This window comes from Thamnophis sirtalis, unplaced genomic scaffold, assembly GCF_051295495.1.
Source record: "Thamnophis sirtalis isolate CommonGarterSnake01/CBP01778 unplaced genomic scaffold, rThaSir2_p1.2 scaffold_4, whole genome shotgun sequence".
In the NCBI taxonomy this organism is placed as follows: domain Eukaryota; kingdom Metazoa; phylum Chordata; class Lepidosauria; order Squamata; family Natricidae; genus Thamnophis; species Thamnophis sirtalis.
The window spans coordinates 69,952,527-69,966,545 of NW_028261384.1; the positions used below are offsets into that span (position 1 = coordinate 69,952,527).

At 41.0% G+C, this 14,019-nt stretch overlaps 1 protein-coding gene across 1 annotated transcript in view; it reads left to right on the plus strand.

The window, feature by feature from the left end:
• Positions 1-14,019, plus strand: part of NME8 (NME/NM23 family member 8) — a 126,579-nt gene that overhangs the window by 75,115 nt on the left and 37,445 nt on the right. The window contains exons 6-7 of the mRNA XM_087713093.1: positions 8,611-8,687; positions 13,903-13,995. Of these exons, the coding sequence (XP_087569219.1) occupies positions 8,611-8,687; positions 13,903-13,995 (170 nt within the window). The remainder of the gene's footprint in view (positions 1-8,610; positions 8,688-13,902; positions 13,996-14,019) is intronic.

The following is a 14,019-nucleotide window of genomic DNA, read 5'->3' on the forward strand; positions in this document are numbered from 1 at the left end:
GTATTCCATCCGCCAGTCAGTGCCGACTGGCGACCACCCGGAGGAGAGCCTTCTCAGTGGCTGCTCCGACGCTATGGAACAATCTCCCCGTGGAGATTCGTACCCTGACCACAGTCCAGGCCTTCTGTACAGCCCTCAAGATCTGGCTAGCCCGTCAGGCCTGGGGATAAATTTTCTTGCCCCTCCCGAATACTGAGTGAATGTTGTGTTTTAGTACTTTTTAGTTATTTCACATTTTCTTTTGTATTTTGTCTTTCACTCCCCTTCCCTTACTATTGTAAGCCGCCCTGAGTCCCCTCAGGGAAAAGGGCGGCCTATAAATGCTAAATAAAATCAAAAAATCAAAAATCAAAACCATTAGTAAATCTGTTAGATCGGGTAAAGAAAGGCACACAAAGGCTCCAGTAACAACAGCTCTTTATTGCAAGTCAGGTAAATATCTGGCTGAGGAAGGGTTGGGCAGCATCCCCTTTTAAAGGGATCTGTCAGACCCTTTGACCAATGGGATTAAACCTCTGTTCCCACCAGAACAGAGGATCTTGGTGGAAACCTCTGTCAGTGGGGGGGATATCTAACACCCCTCCCCTCTAGGATAGATCAATCCAACTGGTAGTAGTCATGCAGGTAGGTGGGCTTTTGCGTAGCTCTGCCTGACCTGCGTAGTTCAGTGTGTTCCTTCGGACAAGTCTGCTGGACTTGTTTGCTCCACAGCTCTGCCTGATGGAAACTCTTGGAATTTTTCACAGGCCGAGGCTGGAGCTTCTAGAGTTAACTCACTCTGAGCTTGCTGCAGGCCTGCATCAAAGTCAGATAAGTCTTCTGATATTCTCGGGCTTGAATTGGCCATGGAAGGACTGCTATTTTGTTTTGTGCAGCTTTGACTAGCTTATGCAGGAGTTACTGTTGGTTGTCTAAGTGTGGAGTTAGAAATGTGGCTATGGAGTTGATCAATATGCCTTCTCCAATTTCTACCGTCCTCGAGCTCTACTGTATATGATTGAGGACCGGTAATTCCAATTACTGCAGCAGGAATCCACAATGTTCTCCCGGTGTAGTTGTGGGCATATATCGAATCACCTATGGAAAAAGAATGAACCTTGCTTGTGGAGTCAGGGGGTGATGAGGTAGAATAATTTGGATGTAGCTGGTCTAGGTGAGACCTTAGGTGGCGGCCCATGAGAAGCTCTGAGGGGCTTCTCCCAGTGGTAGCATTGGGTGTGATGTGTTGAATCAATAAGTAGTGGTTGATTTGTGTTTGCCAATCACCTGGGCCCATCCTAGTGAGGGCCCCTTTTGCAGATCTCACCATTCTCTCTGCCTGACCATTGGAGGCCGGATGGAATGGTGCGACCAGGGCGTGCCTGATTCCCTGAGATGCTAGGAAGGTCTCGAATGGCATAGCTGTAAATTGGGGCCCATTGTCTGAGACCAAGTCATCGGGCAGGCCGTGCGTGGAGAAGAGTCTCCGTAGTACCTTGATGACTGCTTCCGCTGTAGTGGAAGTCATCAGGACTACCTCTAACCATTTTGAGTAAGCATCCACAACTATGAAGAATGTTTGGCCGTGTACCGGGCCAGCAAAATCAATGTGCACCCTGGACCATGGTGCTTGTGGTTGTTCCCACTCTTTAGTGGGTGCCTCTGGGGGAGCCAGTCTGGACAGGGTGTGCATATGGCCACCCACATACTTCGATCTCCCTGTCCATGTTAGGCCACCATATGTAACTCCTTGTCAGAGACTTCATCCTGATGATCCCAGGATGCCCTACATGTAAAACTTCTAATACTGCAATACGCAGTTTGTTGGGAATAACTACCCGGTTCCCACACAGCAAACACCCATTAATAACTGACAATTCATTGCATTTGGCAAAATACATTTTCAAATCAGCCCCAACAGGCCCCTTGGGCCACCCCCTCCACACCCCAGTTCAAAATTTGCTTTATTTGGGGTTCCTTTGCAGAGTGGCGTGCAACGTCACTAGATGAGATGGGTCCGGTTTCCAGGCAGTCAATGAGGAGGACCAGCATCTCGGGGGTGGGGTCGATGAGAACTTCAGGCAATGGGCAGCGGCTCAGAGCATCCGCGTGCCCTAAAGTGGAGCCGGGTTGGTGAATGAGGTGGTAAGGAGTAGGCAGCAAGGAAAATAGTCCACCTAGTCATGCGGGGTGGGGCGATCCCCAGCCAGTAAGCCCAACAATGGCTTGTGGTCTATAACCAATTTGAAGTCCCGGCCGTAGAGGTATTTGTGGAACCTTTTTACTCTGGCCACTGCAGCCAAAGCCTCGTGGTTCAATTGGCTGCAGTTTCACTCCACAGCGGACAATGTTCTGGAGTAAAATGCAATAGGGGCTTCGGTTCTGTTGGGCATACAGTGGCTGAGGACAGCGCCAACACCAAAGGGGGAGGTGTCACAGGTCAGTACCAATGGCAGGGTCTGGCTGTATTGTACTAGGAAAGAATCCACTGAGAAGAGTCATTTTACTGCGGCAAATGCGGTGGTCTCAGCTTTGCCCCAGGACCATTTTACATTCTTGGCTAGGAGGCGATGTAATGGTTCAGCAACATTGGCTTTCTGTTTGAGAAAGACACTGTAGAAGTTAAGGAGCCCAAGGAATGCCTGCAGTTCGGTCTGATTGCAAGGTGTGGGGGCATCCTGAATAGCTTAAATTTTTTGTGGGGTCGGGTGGATTCCAGACCCATCGATCAGGTACCCTAGGAATTCAACCTTTGGTACATTAATCTGACATTTTTCTTTTTTGAGGTGGAGACCCTTGTCTCTAATTCTGGCCAAAACTGTTCGTATGCATTTTAAAAATTGCACCTAATTTGCAGCTAATACCAAGATATCGTCGAAATAGGGGACAACTCCTGGAATCCCCTCCAAAAGTCGTTCCATGATGCTTTGGAACAGTCCGGGGGCGATACTAATGCCAAATTGTAGGTGGTGGCATTTGAATGTACCCTGTGTGTCACAATGGTTTGGGCCTCCACGGTAGTACCATCTACTGGTAATTGTTGGTACGCCTGCGCCATATCCAATTTTGCAAAGATTTTTCCTGGGCCGAGCGAATGTAGTAGGTGCTGTACAATGGGTACAGGGTAGGCGCTTTGTTGTAACACTTTATTAATTGTGCATTTATAGTCCGCGCAGATGTGGACAGACCCATCAGGCTTGACAGGTGTCACAATTGGCGTCTTCCAGCGTGTGTGATCGACTGGCTCTAAGATGCCCTGGCTCACAAACTTATCAATTTCTTTGTCAATTTTAGGACGGACAGCGCAAGGTACTCTCCTAGGTTTTAGCCTAACTGGGGCTATTTTGGGGTCCAAGCTAAAGGAAATTGGGGTTCTTTTGTACTTACCCAGACTGGTGCCAAAAACGTCCTCGAACTCCTTAAAGATGGCTTCAGCACCGTCGTCCCTCACAGAGTTGGTTCCGGTCACTTCCATCCCCAAAGCTTGGAACCAACCCCAGGAGGCTCTGAAGGTTTCCACTGACCACCGTCATGGGGAGGTTTTCGCAGAATTGTTTGTAGTTCACTCGGAAGGTGTCTTGGCCCATGATGGGGACCTGGTTCCCCGGTAATCGTGCAGGCGGATGTCAGGGTTTTTGAGGTGTCGCTTCTGTAGCTTTGGGATTGCTTGCTTGAGGACTGACTATGGAATTATGGTCAGTGATGATCCGGTGTCGATCTCAATCTCGCATAGAGAGTTCTTGATGAAGACAGTGACTTTGAGCTTTTGGGGGCACATGGAGTGGATTTGTCTAACTGGGATGGTGACATTCAGCTTTTTGGGGCACCCGGCATGGATTTGTGTAACAGATGTACAGTTGGCAATCTTATCATTGCCTTCTGACTGCCGTGAGTACTTCTGCCAAGCCCCTGGTTTGGGCCGCTGTTGGCAGCTTTGTGAACTTTTGGGCTGTCTGATGGCGGTAGGGAAGTCACTGCGGCACACTTTGATGATGTGCCCCTTCTGCTCACATCGCTGGCAAGTTGCTTCACGAAAACGGCAGGATGATCGAGCATGGTCTCCTCCATAGCTGGTGCGGGGCGGAACTTGCGAATTGAATTTTCACACCAGCTTTGTGCGGCTACTGCGCATGCGATAGCTGTTGTCCTCCTCGCTTTCAGAGCTCTCGGGCTCGGTAGTCTCGCAATGTACATGGGTACCTTTCTGCGCATCTTGAGGTGCACTCTGGTGCTGTAGGGTTTCCATCAATTTGGCGGCTGATTCAGATGTCCTAGCCTCGTCTAGTGCAATCTGCAGAGAGAGGTTGCATTTAGCGAGTAGCCTCCTCTGCAGAGTAATGTCTCGCATCCCGCAAATTATGCATTCCAGAATCAGCTCATCCAGGTCTTGGAACTCAAGTAGGCTGCAGCTTTCCAGAGTGCCACCACATACTCATTGATAGATTTGCCCTCCATCTGGTTTCGGATGTTAAATTTGTGCCGGCGAACATATTTGGATGGCTTGGGCGTGTAGTGGATCTTCAACATTTGTTGTAGTGCAGACCAGGACACTGCTTGGAATGGGGTTGGTTCCGAGAGGTTTTTCGCCGTTTCAAACACTTCCCGGCCACAGTAACCAAGGAACATGTTCTTCTTACGGGCTTCTGGAATGCCCCTGAGATCATTCATTTCAAGGAAACACTCGAATCGTAGCATGTACGATTCCCAGTGCTCGGTGACTGGATCATACGGAGTTGGTGGGGCGTCGTTCAGCGATGGCTTGCTCGATGCTGCACAGGATACTCCAGGCTGGATGTACTTGCAGGATCACGCTTGCTTTTTTTGTTGTCTTCGAATCCCACCTTCGTCACCAGTGTTAGATCGGGTAAAGAAAGGCACACAAAGGCTCCAGTGTGCAGCTCTTTATTGAAAGTCAGGTAAACATCCGGCTGAGGAAGGATTGGGCAGCATCCCCTTTTAAAGGGATCTGTCGGACCCTTTGACCAATGGGATTAAACCTCTGTTCCCGCCAGAACAGAGGACCTTGGTGGAAACCTCTGTCAGGGGGGGGGGATATCTAACAAAATCTATATAAAAAGTATTTGGAAAATGTCATCAGAAACATAGAAGGAAATTAGGCAGTGAACCAATTGAACAGGTTAACACCTTTGTATATTTAAGCATAAATTTTTCCAAGACTGGATCTTGGGCTTGCCTTCATCAATGCAGTACACTTAGAGCAAAAGCTCATTTGAATTTATTAACTTAAGTTAAAGAATCATAGTTACCCAGGATCCCTAGCCGCATTAATTAAAGTATATAAAGCTAAGGTTACCCCTATGTGCTTGTATGTAGCAGAGGTTTGGGGTCTATACTCAACCAGAATAGTATATACAGAATAAATACAGTCCCAGCATTTGAAATGTATTTTAGATGTAGATGTAAAAACATCTGCTGCAGCAGTTAGAGCTAAATTGAGAATTCATATAATTCATGCACTATTCAAAATTAGAGCATATAACTACTCGCACAAAGGCAATGAAATAGAGACTGATAGATCCCCAAGTTATGTCTACTAGAGCAGATAAAATCACAATAAAAAAATCTCCTGGATCACCAAACTAACAAATTTTGTAAGAAGCTGTGGCCTTCCTGCCTCTTGCGCAATAGGAGAATGATTTTAAAAAAGAGTTGCCCAAAGAATTAAGGATATAGAATCAAAAAATGACATAGTTATGCTTAGTAAGGTGGATCTTGAAATGGCTGAGCAAATAAAAATGCACTTTTAAATAGATAGCTATTTGAAGTTACAACTGCCAAAATTTCTTAGGGAGATAGCAAAATTTGAACAGCTCAACACAATGGTCAGATATGGGAGATTCCATTCTATATCCTACAATGAATGCCTCTGCATTTGTGGAGCGGCAGAGGTAGAAGACCTGGCTCACATCTTATTTTTGTGTTGCTTGTATAATGAATGATCCATTGGAATCCCCATATCAAAACAACTTACCTTATGTGCGACCAGAATCTGAAAATAACATTTAAAACAGCACAGTACTTAAGCGAAATGGTTCAGATGAGATCTGCATATGTGGGACTGATTGGAATAGATTGCAAGGGTGACAATGAAATATAATTTTATCATATTTTAACTATATCTTAAATTCTATTCCAATTTTATTTTAGACTGTATTTTACTCCATTCATTTTAGACTGTATTTTATTCCAATTTCATTTTAAATTGTATTGTAGGAAGTTAAAACCCATCCCCCTCCGAGAAGAATGAAATATCCTAGGAAATATTGAAAAGGCAGAATATTATATTTCCTTGGATGTGAAAAGTGAGAAACATGATGGACATCCTGCCCATCCCCTTTTGTCAATGGCCATTAAGATGCCCAAACCAGTCCCTTTACATAATAAAGAGTTCACACCTTCAGCTCCAGGGTGATGGGATTAAGGCATGATAGTATTAGCCCTTTATCCAACTCACCACATGGCATCTGAGAATTCAATCAAATTTGGGATTCAAAACACAGCCTAGAGAGTTGCCCTTGCATGGTCCCATGGGAGTCTGACAACCAATCAGAATACATTTTCTTATACAGGAACAGGAAACAGAGAGGTGGGGCTGAATAGAGAGTATAAAACCAGGAACTTCCAGCATCTTGTTCTCTTTTTCTACTTCACCCAACATTGAAGCGTGTGATCCCTCTTTTCTATTCAGAACTCAAGCCATGTGGTCCTGTCCACCATTAAACCATCTTTCCAAGCAGCCTCCATGTCTCCAGTATCGTTTTCCCCACTTGGAGCTGAACCCAGAAGGATATTTATTCCAACAGTATTTTATCCAATTCCATTTTAAATTGCTTTTATCAAATTTTAGTAATAATTTGTTTCTGGAACTTTGCACTTTGATATGGCTTAAGGCCTAACCAATAAAGTAAATGCCTAATATTGTCTCCCCCAAAGAAGTCAATTTCCAATGCTTCAGAGAATTAGGAAGCAGATAATTTATTTGGGAAAATGTGGTACTTATTGTTTTACATACATGTATCTATACAGGCCCATCATTGCACCTTTAAAGTAGACAATATACAAAATCCAGGAAAATATTGCAAAGTAATAATCAAAAGAAATTAAAGGCAGGAGAAAGGGAAATCTGTGTAAAACTAGTTTACACAGCAATTGCTAAAAGCTCTCCAAACCTTTCTATCCTTGCAACCTCTCTTTACTTATATCATATCCATGCATTTACACATTACTTTTTGTATTTTAAATGTCTATATTCTTCACATATAGAATGTTTTCGATGAACAAAATTTATTAATGTGTTAATAGTAAATACTTTTTAATAACATTTTGTAATCAAAAAAGGTACTACCAAACTTGTGATTTCAAACCTAATCAAGACTTTCTTGATCATCTTCTTCTCCATCCATTCAGTCTACCTTCATATGTTTGTTCTATGATGTTATTTATTGCAAATGTAACTGGAGCAATCAGTACTAAAGAAAGTTAGCACCCACCCCTCTTAGAAGAATGAAATGTTTTAGGAAATATTAAAAAAGCATAATGTTACATTTTCCCTAAAGGAGAAACATGTTTCTAAAGACAGAAACTCAGAGCCTCAGCTCTCTGCCCGAAATAGAAACTAAGGACCAATTTTTAGAAATGCAGATTTGGTAATCTATTCAAGACAGGACATCCATGCTGTTACAGGTGTTGTCGGATTTGTATGCAACTTTATTCCTCTCTTGCATTCATCTCCATTGTTCAGTGATGCATTTCCTGCCTCTCTAGGATTTACCTCTATCTGCTCCTGTGAGGCACTTCCTGTTACTGTTAGATTTATATAGTTATATTCTTGATGGCTTGTATAGTGTTTTAACTGCATTTTGATTAAGCAACATGCATTGCAGAGACCCGAAAATCAGCTGGTTGGTAAGAGGTGCATGCGTATGCGTGGTGGAGCTCACCTGGGTGATGGCGTGCATGCTGGCAGAGAAGCCTCCTTTACCTTTACCTTTAGGATATGGATCAAAAAGCAACTTTTTTTTTTAAATGAACATTTTTCATATAGAGTAAGCACGTTAGTTGTACATATAGACTTCATGACATGTAACAGAAATGAATACGGGTCATTTAGCGTCTGTTTGAACTTACAAAAGACCTCCTCAGATCTACTTACAGTTCTGATGTCCCCCCCCCCCCCCGCAAACATCTTGCATACATGTGATCTCATTTGGGATGTTTTGCAACTATTTTGCATTTACAGCCATTTGCACAATCCTGCAGTCACATGACAATGGTTTTTACTTCACAACAGCAACATTTGCTTCATGACTGCCATAAAATGTTCATTAAATTAGGTGCAGTCATGTGGTAACTCATTAACAACCACCACAACTTACAATTATAGTTCCAGGTTCAATTACAGTGCCAAAATATTTAATTATTTCATTTCCATAACACACCTCTAAACTGAGAAAGCTTGGAAAATAACTGCAGAAAAATAAATTGGTGTCAAATACAAATAGTTCAATGACAGTTCTTTTTAGAGTAGCAAATAAGCATCAAGTGCTTATATTATTTATTCTTTTGGAATGGTTATACGGCTTCCTAAGTTAATTATTGCCTTTCTTTTAGAGGAGGAAAAGTGTGTGGTTGTCATTATAAAACCGGATGCTGTTACAGAAGGAAAAGTTGAAGAAATAAAGCAATTGGTGAGCATAAAAACACGGACACAATTCCATTTCAATTTTAAATGAGAATAGAAGGAATTTGCTAAGATGAATCCCTAAAATTCATGAGTGGCCTGAGCTGAGCAGAAGACACATTGTTATGATAGTTTAGTGTGAGCCATGCCAAGGCTTGTTAAGAGCCCAAGTAAACTGTCTTACATGACAGGTAGCTGCTCTTAGATGCATCACTGAATGACTGCTATGACATGGATGAGACACCTATGAATGGGCCAGGGATTTGATCATATAGCGATTAATTTTATTTATTGTCTCCTCTTTCTACCACCACCACTCACATCAACAAATCCCTTCATTTATAGTAAAAATGATATTTGATTAGCAATGCCCTTTCTTAACAGGGTAGTCTAGTTCAGACACATTGGATACCCTAATATCTGGATTGTTTTTATATGTTTTCTCTAGTGAAACCATGCATATGGTTTAGAAGCTATTATACAGATGCAGCAGCCGGATTGCTCAAATAAGCATGTATTAGTGTTGAAGTTCCTGCATTGGCTACTTACTAGCTATTGAACCAAGTAAAGGTTCTTCTAATGGGATTCAAAATTCTAACCATTATGTTGCCTGTTAAATCTAACAGAAGTGTAAAATACTAAGGTCATTGGAAAAGTCATTATTGTGACATACTGCCGGATGTGACAGCTGCTTTTTGGGAATGCTCTTCTGTCTGACATTCAGGTGATATCAGCCTTGATGTGTTTTTCCAGCTCAAATGTGCAGTATTGTTTAAGATAATTTTTGTTATGGAGTGAACTAAAGTTATTGACTAAATAAGGTAATTAATAAGTCATATATAAGAAAAGATAACAGAATGTGGTTGAACTTTTTGGCTTTGAAAAACTATAATCTGATTAATATTTAGCTGAAAGACTACCCAGAAATTGTGAGCTGCACACTAGAAAAAACTGAAGCTGGAAGAACAAAACAATAAATCACTTCAATTTAGTGGTTAAAAAACATGTAAATCAAGATAAATTTTATCTTTTTAGTGAAGTGTTCATGAAAGTCTGCATAACAATACACACATACCACTTAATGTAAAATAAAGTTTTAGGGCTAAAACTGTATGATGGATTAAATATTTACCAGGTAAGTATAGTATACTTAGCATACATAGTATACCATAAAGTCTTATTGAGTGCTGGAAAAAACAGCCTACAAAACTGGAGTGCTGGAAAAACTGGCCTACAAAAAAGACAAAAAGAAGAGTACGAAAGAGACCTGGCAAGCAAAGTATTACATTGTCAAAGCATTAAAAAAAATAACAATCCAAGCAGATAATAACAAGATATGGCAATGGCTAAGAGCAGGAAAGTAAGAGACAGATTTTTGGATGCACAAGATCAAGCTTTAAAAACAAATGCATACAAAGCCAGAACTGAAAAGACAGCAACAATGCAAAGAAGGTGAAGAAGCAATGGACTACCTAGTTAGCTACTGCAAGAAAATCGCAGATTAATTAAAAATAATGACATGACAACGTAGTTACAATGGTGCACTAGAAGATCTGCCAAAAATAGCAATAGCACTTAGATTATATCTTAAGAAGTAATTCTTTTTTTAAACCACTCATGGAAAAAGAAACTAATGCTATTGTGATCTGCAGAACATATTCCATGTATACACTTATGCCCATAGAATACTCAAACTATATTCTGTATGTACCAAATGTAAACTAATCAAGCTACTAGAAGAAAATGTAAAGGGTCTACAGCAAGGGTGTCAAATTCGATTTCATTGAGGGCCACATCGGGGTTGTGTTTGACCTTGGGGGCTGGGGTGGTTCTACGTGGCCAGCTTGACATCACTTGTATCAGGGGTGTCTGTGGTGGCCCAAGTGTGCTGCCTGTGAAAACATGCTTCTGAGCTCCATTTTCAGATGCAACAGCCTCCTACTGCCTTCTGCCAGTGAAAATGAACTCAGGGGGCCACATGCAGCCCCCCCTCAGCTCCATTTTCACTGGCAGAGGGTGGCATGAGGCTATCACAGTTGGAAACGGAGCCTGGGAGGGCTGTGCATGAGCTTCCCAAGCTTAATTTTCACTGGCAGAGGCACCACTGGCCGGTCCTTTGCTGTTTTTAGGGTGGCCCCGAGGCCTTGAGTTTGATACCCCTAGTCTAGAGGAAGCGCTAACCACTCTGAAACTCAACCTACAAAATGAGAAACCCCAAACCTTGCAAGAAGAATATGCCCAAATTGACCATAATAATGCTCAAACAACTTCTAAAAGAACTGACCCCTTAAAGGAAGAAGAAGACAGATGGAAATATGTCACTCATAGAAGAAAAAAAAAACTAGTACAAAACCCCTTTCCAACCCAATCCACTCTGATGAAGAAAGTCAAGGACTTAGGTGTACAATAAGTTTTTTCAACTATACTTCCAATAAAAGGACAACATCCGGCAAGAGAACCAATAATTCTAGATGTGAACCACTGGCTAAAGGGTTGGTGTCAAATGCCCAAAGACTGAGGAACAAATAGGGTGAACTTGAACTATTTATACATGAAATAGATATGATATAGTTGGAATAACAGAAACTTGGTGGGATGAAACCCATGACTGGAACATACTGATAAGAGGATACAAACTGTTCAAAAAAACCAGACCAAATAAAAGAGGAGGTGGGGTTGCACTGTATGTAAGGATCATAATATTGGTACAGAAATGCATGAAACTGAAGACAAAAACTTCCTAGAATGCATATGGGTCAATATAAAAGAAAAAAAGAACAACATTGCCATAGATGTATACTATAGGCCACCAATCAAGCAGAAAAAACAGATGTCCTTTTTGCTAACCAACTAACAAATATATGTAGGAAATACACTAGAATAGTAATGGGGGGACTTCAATTATCCTGACATCAATTAAAAGACTAATTCTGCACCAAGTGAGAAATCAAATAGGTTCCTAACCAACCTAGCTGACAACTTTGTTGTCCAAATGGTAGAGGAGGGAACTAGCAGGACAGCCGTACTGGACTTAATTCTTACAAACAGAGAAAAAGTGATAAAGGCACTTGGAACTGTGGAAACCTTGGGTGAGAATTCAACATAATGCAAACACAAACAACAGAAAATGATACCAGAGTTTTATATTTCAAAAGAGCTGATTTTAATAAACTCAGAGATAACTTGGGAAAGATTCCTTGGATGAAAATCCTAAAGGGGAAAATAACTCAAGAATCTTGGGAAACTCTGAAAAATATCATAAAAGCCCAGTCCAGAACAATAACCCTGAGAAAGAAAAACAAGAAATCCAAGAAGAAACCAGCATGGCTGCAGAAAGATCTCTCTGACAAATTGAAAGACAAAAAGGAATACACAACTAAGGCAAAATATCAGATATCCAGAACATGCACAGATAAAGTCAGAAAAGCAAAGGCTCAGAATGAATAAAGACTTGCAACAAAATCAAAGATAATAAAAAAGTGTCTTCCAACATTTAAATAACAAGAAAAAAAATCAAGGAAACAGTCCACTAAAGACAAGATGGCAAGGAAGTAACAGGCAGCAGAGAGAAAGCAGAGCTGCTTAACTCATACTTTGCATTGGTCTTCATGCAAAAAGGAACTATAGCTCAACCTACAAAAACATAACTGTAAAAGACAGATTTAAAATAAAAGTTAAAATAAGCAAAAAATAGTAAGAGAACACCTGTCTGATTTTGAAGAATAGAAATCACCAGGACCTGATGGGCTTGTCAGAGTGTGCACAGCGTGACTATTATTTTGAGACAACCCAGTAGCAAAATACAGTACACAGAGGTTTTGTCTGTGTATATAAACAGTGGTTTATATACAGGACCTATATATACATACATACACGTGTCAGGCAAATACTAGGCAAACAATCAATCTTCAACTCTACATGGAGAACTACAATAGAAATAGATATACGAGGAGAGAGATACACAAGAAGAGAGAAATACGCCCTCAAATGGGCTCCTTTATATAGACAGCTTCTTAAAGCGGCGATAACTGGGCTTCTTAAAGTGGCACTATTTCTGCTGACTCATCCTCATTCTAAAGGAGCTGGCAGATGTCATCTCAGAATCATTGTACCACATCTTTCAAAAATCCTGGTGCACCGGGAAACTATTAGAGGACTGGAAAAGAGCTGATGTGGTTCTGATCTTCAAAAAAGAAAAGAAAAAAACACCCAGGAAACTACAGACCGATCAGCCTAACATCAATACCCGGGAAGATACGGGAAAAGATAATAAAAAAACAGATCTGCCAAACTCTAGAATAAAGTAATAACTAGCAGTCAGCTCGTGTTTGTTAAAAACAGATCTTCCAAAACCTATCTTATTTAATTCTTCAACATAGCGACTAAATTAGTAGACCAGTGAAATATTATGGACATATATATAAGAGACTTCAGCAAGGCACTCAACAAAGTAGACCACAATCTTCTTCTTGGTAAGCTAGAAAAAAGTGGGACAGATAGTATCATAACTGGCCAACAAACCGTACTCAATGAGTAGTCCTTAATGGTTCTACATCTACATGGAGGGAATTAAACTGGGGTATCACAAGGTTCTGTCTTAGGCCCAGTACTCTTCAATATCTTCATAAGCAATTTAGATGATGGAATAGACAGGGAACTTACCAAATTTGCAGATGACACTAAGCTGGAAGAAATAGCCAACACCCTAAAAGATAGGCTCAAGATCCAGATGGATCTTGATGAACACTCGACCCTATCTAACAAAATGAAATTCAATGTAGAGAAAAGTAAAATCTTACACTTAAGCAAGAAAAACCATGTAAACATATAGACTGAGTGAAACCAGGTTTAATAGCAGTAACTGTGAGAGGAATCTTTGAGCCTTAGTGGATAACCAGATAAATATGAGCCAGCAGTGTGCAGCTACATAAACAGAGGGATACAATCAAGATCAGGTGAGGAACTCTATTGACTTTGGCTTTGAAATGTATTTTGTCAGTTCTCAGAATGCAGCACCTTGTCAAACATTCTAATAAAATCATTACCAACTCTAGCAATGGAAAGAAACTCCTTTAAGCTTTTGGTAAGATGTACATTTATTTACATATTAGTTAACATATTCTTAAACTAAATAATTGGTTAAATTGAAAAAAACTTTAAAAACTGAAACAAATAACCCATTTCCCCCTTTTTAAATATACTTGCATTTTCTACAACTGAAGATTATTGAAGCAGGCTCTGTCATTCTTGCAGAAGACAAGAAGATTTTAACTGATGAGCAAGTTAGGAATTTTTATGAAAGCAAATCAAAAGAGGTAATAAGCTCTAGAAGATGGGGA